General features: G+C 44.8%; 1 protein-coding gene across 1 annotated transcript; it reads left to right on the forward strand.

Annotated features, from left to right (window-relative positions):
* The first annotated feature begins 4,463 nt into the window (after positions 1 to 4,463).
* LOC128588688 (60S ribosomal protein L32-like) lies at positions 4,464 to 5,179 on the forward strand. Its single transcript, XM_053595549.1, has 2 exons — positions 4,464 to 4,468; positions 4,756 to 5,179. The coding sequence occupies exons 1-2, from the start codon at positions 4,464 to 4,466 to the stop codon at positions 5,177 to 5,179; spliced, it is 429 nt and encodes a 142-aa protein (XP_053451524.1).
* The last annotated feature ends 2,897 nt before the right edge of the window (positions 5,180 to 8,076 follow it).

An 8,076-nucleotide genomic window follows, 5' to 3' on the forward strand; every position in this document is an offset into this window, starting at 1 on the left:
TTCTTTTTTTTTAAACAGTCTCTCTGTCACCCTTGGTAGAGTGCTATGGCTTCATAGCTCACAGCAACCTCAAACTCCTGGGCTCAAGCAATCTCTTGCTTCAGCCTCCCAAATAGCTGGGACTACAGGCATGTGCCCCTATGCCTAGCTAGTTTTTCTATTTTTAATAGAAAAAGGGTCTCACTTTTACTCAGGCTGGTCTTGAACTCCTGAACGCAGGCAATCCACCTGCCTTGGCCTCCTGGAGTGCTAGGATTACAGGTGTGAGCCGCTGCTCCAGTCAGCATTATCATTTTTTCAAAGTGCTCCCCATACTTTATTACATTTGTGCACACAAAATCATTCAAAATACAGTAAGACAATAATATTGCTCCTGCCTAAAACAAAATAGAACAAACAAATCAATAAGGAAACTGACGTCTAGAAAAAGTAAACACTTTCCCAAGGCCACTGCCATTTTTGTATCTCTGATTTAAGATACCTTATCTGATTAGATGTGTTCTTGTTCTGTTTTCAGAATATTTCATGTTGTTAGTCTTGGCTCTCTAATAAGATTATAATTTTCTTGGGGGGGCACATTTTTATGTTTTTTGGTATTTCTTCAGCACTCAGAATGATACTGCATAATGGGACTGAGAGAATGCTGCAAGGATGATGTGGAGGGTCACAGGTTTGTGTTCCTGCACAACACTTGAGCTGGGTGGGAGGCACCAAGGCCCTGTCATTCCATTTGACTATTTTGGGTGTTGGAGATCATGGGCATGCTTAGCCAAGGAGGAGGTCTCTGGGATGGTGACCACCATTACTAACCTAAAAGGAGCCCCTGCAATGTTAGATTTAATTTGAAAGCTTGTGCCGTGACCTTTTGAACCATTTGATTGAAAGTTCTTGTCTCTGTCTGCCCCATCAGTTGTGGCATTTTGACCTATCTGGTTCAGTGGGAAAGAGAGAAGGCACCTGATTCTATAATATAATGCTGGCTAAGAGAACTTACTGGAAAGATTGCCCATCGTGCTGGCAGCTTTCTGAAAGAAAAAATGGACGAAAGATAATCCTCTTTCCCCTGGCTTTGGGGAGGAAGGATGGTCTGTGGATCACTCCCCTGGCTCTGTGGCTGACCCCAGAAGGAGAGGAGGGGAGATTTGCACATGTGCCAAACCAGACCCCTTGAAGGTAAAGCTTCTAAAGATCATTGTGGTGACAGGGCAAAGACAATTTGGGGTTTACCTTGGAGAGAGGCTAACTTCATGTCCCAACAGTGGTGGAGCTATGGATGCCAGATGTCCTGACTCGTCACCATGTAGGTTTATGTCTCACAGTTAGCATATGCAATCTCAAAATACGATGACATCATAGATATTCCCTCCCATTCATGTCTGTGAATACAGTGGACCATTATAGTTTCACTACTTAAAAACAATCCTGCCAACTAGTGATTATTGTGTAATGGATTAATTTGTCCTCTTTCCTGTTGAGATTTGAAGAGAAAAAGAAGATTAATTTGAACCAGTATTCAAATTCAAGTACGTAAGCATACCAGCAAGATTCATTATTTTATTTTATTTTTAATTTCAGCTTGCTTGTTCATTCTTCTTCGTTTGAAGTACTTTTTTGTGTGTGTTCATTTTCTTCTTCTTCTTCTTCTTCTTTTTTTTTAATGTTCTTCTTCTGGCGATTCTCTTTCCCATTGCCTCCCCAGTAGCTGGGATTACAGAAGCCCACCACAACGTCCGGCTGTTTTTGATGTTAGTAGAGACGGAGTCCTACTCTGGCTCACTGCTGCTCATACTAGTCTCGAACCTCTGAGCTCAGGTAATCTACCCACCTTGGCCTCCCACAGCGCTAGGACTACAGGTGTGAGCCAACACGCCCAGCCACCAGCAAGATTCTTGAAGCATTTCCTAGCAAGCGGATTCAGAGGGAAAAAACCCCAAAACATTATTTAGGAAAAAAAATATCAATGCATATCTCTTGGTCTCTGAATCACTCCTATGGATCACTTTTCCTTCTTTTTTTTGGTTGAGACAGAGTTCTACCCTGTGCTCTGAGCAGAGTGCAATCGCATTGTAGCTCACTGCAACCTCAGACTCGGGCTGTGGGCATCCTCTGCCTCTGCCTCAGCCTCCAAAGCCGGCAGGATTACAGGCTCCCGGCTGGGTTTTTCCATTTTTCATGAGTGGGGGTCTCACTCTCACTCAGACAAGCCTCGAACTCCTGAGCTCAAGCAATTCTCCCACCTCAGCTTCCCACAGTGCTGGGATTACAGGCGTGAGCCACCGTGCCCAGCTCCTGTGGATCACTTTTTTTTTTTTGTAGAGACAGAGTCTCACTGTACCGCCCTCGGGTAGAGTGTCGTGGCGTCACACGGCTCACAGCAACCTCTAACTCTTGGGCTTACGCGATTTGCTTGCCTCAGCCTCCCGAGCAGCTGGGATTACAGGCGCCCGCCACAACGCCCAGCTATTTTTTTTTTATTGTTGTTGCAGTTTGGCCGGGGCTGTGTTTGAACCTGCCACCCTTGGCATATGGGGCCGGTGCCCTACTCACTGAGCCACAGGTGCCGCCCTGTGGATCACTTTTAATAAACATATAATACTTACTTCATTTCTTTTCTTTCTTTCTTTTTTTTTTTTGAGACAGAGTCTCACTTTGTCATCCTTGGTAGAGTGCCATGGTGTCAGAGCTCACAGCAACCTCAAACTCTTGGGCTAACGCAATCCTTTTGTATCAGTTTTTCATTTTTTAATAGAGATGGGGTCTCAAAATCCTGAGCTCAAGCAATCCACCTGCCTTGGCCTCCCAGAGTGCTAGAATTACCAGTGTAAGCCACCGTGCCTGGCCTTTATTAGAATTCTTAGGCTCAGACTGATGAGACTACGAAGTACTAGAATTGGCTGTGAGGTGAAAGCAAAGAAAGTATTTAAAAATTTCTACGTGGCGTGGCGCCTGTGGCTCAAGTGGCTAAGGTGCCAGCCACATAACACCTGAGCTGGCGGGTTTGAATCCAGCCCCAGCCCACCAAACAACAATGATGTCTGCAACCAAAAAATAGCCGGGCATTGTGGCGGGTGCCTGTAGTCTCAGCTACATGGGAGGTGGAGGCAGGAGAATCGCTTAAGCCCAGGAGTTGGAGGTTGCTGTGAGCTGTGATGCTACAGCACTCTAAGCAGGGCAACAGTTTGATGCTCTGTCTCAAAAAAAAAAAAATTCTCTATAAGAAAATATTCATTTTATACATCTTAAAGTATAAAACATATAAAAGTATAACATTATTACATTCTTAGCTTGGTGTGCAATAAAAAGACAAAAATTCTTCGGCAGCCAAGACTAGTGACAGGATATAATTTTAAAATAGTGTAAAATAATATTTAATAAGAAACCGTAACTTAAATCAGAGAGACCAAAACAGTGGACACACTGCACGGGACTGGAATATGATCAGAGTTTAACTCATGATTCAAAGAAAAGTAGCAAGTCCTCATGCAGTCTTGATTATATGCCAGCCACTATCCTAAGTGATTTAAATGTATTAACAGGGCTCGGTGCCTGTAGCTCAGCGGCTAGGGCGCCAGCCACATGTACTGGAGCTGGCGGGTTCGAATCCAGCCCTGACCCGCCAAACAACAATGACGGCTGCAACCAAAAAATAGCCGGGCGTTGTGGCGGACGCCTGTAGTCCCAGCTACTTGGGAGGCAGAGGCAAGAGAATTACTTAATAGGTCTTCTACTCATTTTACAGTTGAGGAAATTGTGGCACAGATCAGTTAAATAATTTACCCAAGGTTATGCAGCCAGTAATGATAGTGCTGGGGATATGACCTCGAGCAGTCTTTTCTTTTTTGAGACAGAGTCTCACTATGTTGTCCGCAGTAGAGTGCCATTGAATCATAACTCAAAACAACCCCAAACTCTTGGGCTTAAGCAATTCTCTTGCCTCACCCTTCCGAGTAGCTGGGAGTACAGACACCTGCCACATGGCTGGGCTATTTTTTTGTCGCAGTTGTCATTGTTGTTTAGCAGGCCCAGGCTGGGTTCGAACCTGCCAGCCTGGGTGTATGTGGCTGGTGCCCTAACCACCATGCTACGGGCGCCAAGCCCAAAGCCTATGGTCTTAACTATATAGATTATACTTCTTTACCTTGAATTCTTTGTAGACCCACAGCCCATTCCAAGGGGTTCTCTGTGCACAGGTTGCCCTTATGTGTTCCATGGAGGCACCGCCCACCACGCCAGGCACAAGCTATCTGCAGACTGCTGGTGACCTGTGGACGGGCCTCACTTGAGCCCTTGGACCAACACTGTTGTGATGGGACTGGTCAGACTCTCTGCCTTTGAGATTTTTGTGTGAGGTAATGAGAAGATGCTGAATGACTGAACTGGTGTTGGGTTAGAGAGAGACCCCAGGGAAGGCAGGAAAGAGACATCCCAAGGGAGTAGGAACCCCAAGTAAGCAGGAGTCAGTCATGAGGTAGACAGGGACAGTGTGGGAGCCAGTCGGCTGTGGGGTAGGAGAGGAAAACAAGCCCCAAGCAGGCTCGGAAGAGCACAGCCCCCTTCATGCCATTAGTGAAGACTGCAGGGCAGCTCCAGGTTGATCCTGGGCTACCAGAGCTATGTGGCATCTTGAAACGTCATGAGCAACATTTTCTGTGAAGCCAGCAGTGCAATTAGAGATAGTTTCTTGTCCTTTTTAGGTTCTTATGAAGTTTTATAATGAACTCCCATTCGGGCTCTCTTCCTCAGTGCTACCTACAGAGGTGGCCGCCATCTCCTATTCGGCATCACGGCCCTTGTGAAGCTGAAGATCGTCAAAAAGAGGACCAAGAAGTTTATCCGGCAACAGTCAGACCGATGTGTCAAAATTAAGCGTAACTGGTGGAAACCCAGAGGTATTGACAACAGGGTTTGGAGAAGATTCAAGAGCCAGATCTTGATGGCCAACATTGGTTACAGGTGCAACAAGAAAACAAAGCACAGGCTGCCCAGAGGTTTCCAGAAGTTCCTTGTCCACAACATCAAGGAGCTGGAAGTGCTGCTGATGTGCAACAAATCTTACTGTGCTGAGATTGCTCACAACGTTTCCTCCAAGAACTGCAAAGCTACTGCGGGAAGAGCAGCCCAGCTGGCCATCCGAGTCTCCAATCCCAATGCCAGGCTGCGCAGCGAAGGAAATGAATAGACAGCTCATGGGCACATTCTATTTGTGTTTAAATAAAACCATAAAAACTGTCTTCTGGCAAATAAATAAATATATAAACTCCCATTCACTGACGTATTTCGAATTTGTGCGTGTGTGTGTCTTGCAATCTAAGAGCCTAACCGACCCTGGGACCTAACAATCCCAGGCTTTACCTCCTCTGAGTTCCTTCTTCCTCCATATGCCATTACCACATCCTGCCAACTGTGCCCTAAGACCTCTCCTTCCTACCACACCTGTCTCTTGATGGGGGAGCCTTTACATCCTTTTGCCCAGATGCCTGGGGTGGTCTCCTTGCAGGGCATGCTTAAAAAATCAGAAGCATAATTTTCTAATTTGTTTAAACATACTAAGACCTCATCTCTACAGAATACTTAAAAGAAAAATTATCCAGGTATAGTATCATGCCTGTAGTCCCAGTTACTTGGGAGGCTGAGGCAGGAGGATCACTTGCGCCCAGGAGTTGGGGGCTGCAGAGAGCTATGATCATATCACTGTACCCTACCCTGGGTGACACAGCAACCTCCATCTCTAAAAAAGTAGGAAAAAAATTTAAGGGCTTATGTATGTGATAGGAAAATGGGGGCCCCTGACCAACAGAGTCATATGTTAGGTTGTCAAGGCTTCCCACCTATTTCTCCATTCCATTCGAGGTTGCCATTTCTGGAAGCTGATGCTACTATAAGCTCCCTTCTCAACTTCTCAGATGACATTCCTTTGTCCTTCTGAGTAGCTGGGACTATAGGCACTCGCCACAACACCCAGCTAGTTTTTCTATTTTTAGTAGAGATGGGGTCTCACTATTGCTCAAGCTGGTCTTGACCTCCTAAGCTCAAGCAAGCTACCTGCCTTGGTCTCCCAAAGTGCTGGGATTACAGATGTGAGCCACCATGCCTGGCCTATACCTATATTTCAATAGTAGACATCTTTTTTCTTTTTTTCTTGAGACGGAGTTTCACTATGTGAGCCTCGGTAGAGTGCCGTGGCATCACAGCTTATAGCAACCTCAAACTCTTTGGGCTTAAGCAAGTCTCTTGCCTCAGCCTCCCGAGTAGCTGGGACCACAGACACTTGCCACAATGCCTGGCTATTTTTTTGTTGCAGTTGTCATTGCTGTTTAGCAAGCCTGGGCCAGGTTTGAATCCGCAAGCCCTGGTGTATGTGGCTGGCACCCTAACCACTGAGCTATGGTGCTGAGCCATTAGTTTATATTTTTGTCTGATAAGTCTAGTATTTAAAGTTTGGGGAGGTCTAACTCTGTTGTTTTGCTGGTGTACTCATGTTGCCTTTTGCCCTTGTTAGTCTTTGGTAGTGAGTGTACATTTTAAAAATCCTAATCTGTGGGAGTCCTCAGGGCCTACACTGAGATTGCTTTCTTTCACAGAGAATTTCCATTTTCATCTGCAGGTGGAGACACTGCTAGCTCTGTATCTCCCCCTTGCCACTAAGGGCTCTCTTGTAGCCTGGACTGTGTCCCCCCCAAATTCACTTGTTGAAGTCCCAACCCCCTGGTAACCTCAGAATGCAATCATTATCAGGGGATAAAGTCTTTAAAGAAGTGATTAACTTCAAATGAGGCTTTTAGGGTAGAACCCTAATCCAGCATGACTAGCATCCTTAGAAGAGGAAGAGTCACCAGGAAGGTGTGTGCACAAGGATGACCTTGGGAAGAGGCAGCCAGAGGGCTTCAATGTGCAGGCCGAGGAAAGTGACCTCAGGAGGACCCAACCCTGCCAGCACCTCCATCTCAGACTTCTAGCCTTCAGAACTGGGTGATGATAAATTTCTCTTAGGCCACCCAGTCTGCCGTATTCTGTTATGGCAACCCTGGCAGACCAATGCAGGTTGTATAGGGCAGTTTGTTAGGGTGTACCTTGGGGTAGGAATAGCTTTCCTGTGCACTTTTTATTTACCATTTGGATTCAGCTCACATTGTCATCACTGCCCCTGGGAAGCTTCCCTTTCTACAAGCTCACTGATACAAAGAAAATTGAATTTCACTGCAGGTCTAGTTGTTTTCTTAGGCTATGTATTCAGAATATCGAGTCTGCCATACTGTCAGAAGTGTCTCAGATTCTATTGCTTTCTGAAATGCTAATTTAACTCTTTCTTCTATGATATCTTCCTGAGTAATCTCCCATGGGGCTCCTTCACTCCTTAAACTCTTAGCAATTACACCTGCATTCCTATATTGCCATTTAGGCTTCTTTAGAATTAGTCACCAACTATTTCCTCGAAAACAGAGGTCAGACCTTACGTCTCTTCTCTCATGTAGTTTGTAGGGTAATCCTAGACACAAGTATGTGCTGATTTCATGTTTCTACAATGACAGGATGTAAAATGAGAAACAAGGGACCAGAAAGCTGTCAGTTGTCACTATTACGTTAAGCAGACTACATAAACCGTGGAATTGATTGGTTCTTCAATAATCCAAACATGCTTTAATAACAAAAAGGTCACATCTCAGCCCTGATTCACAGAAAGACTTTAAGTTGGTTAATGAAAAGACTTTTTTTAAATTGGTCATAAACATCCCTAAAGGAAATGAAAATTGAAGCCGATCAAATCAGTAATCCTAATTTATTTAACAAGTCCTCATCTTCCCGAGAAACAACAAAAATAATAGAAACTAAATTTATCTTACACTGTCTCATACCGGAAAGGAAAATACAGTCACCTGTTGTGACTCATGAAGTCTGTTTGGAAACAATTTCCAGATTCCTCTTCCAATTAAGAAAGGCAGAAGAACCAAGATTGTTTAGTTATGTCTGTGTTGCAATAGGTATTAGATAGATCATAACTACATAAAGTCCCTTACAATATGGGGACTTAGTCTATAAACGAATTCTGATTTTAAAAGTTGCTGAGATTGGGGCAGT

Source organism: Nycticebus coucang, chromosome 6 (assembly GCF_027406575.1).
Source record: "Nycticebus coucang isolate mNycCou1 chromosome 6, mNycCou1.pri, whole genome shotgun sequence".
Classification (NCBI taxonomy): Eukaryota; Metazoa; Chordata; class Mammalia; order Primates; family Lorisidae; genus Nycticebus; species Nycticebus coucang.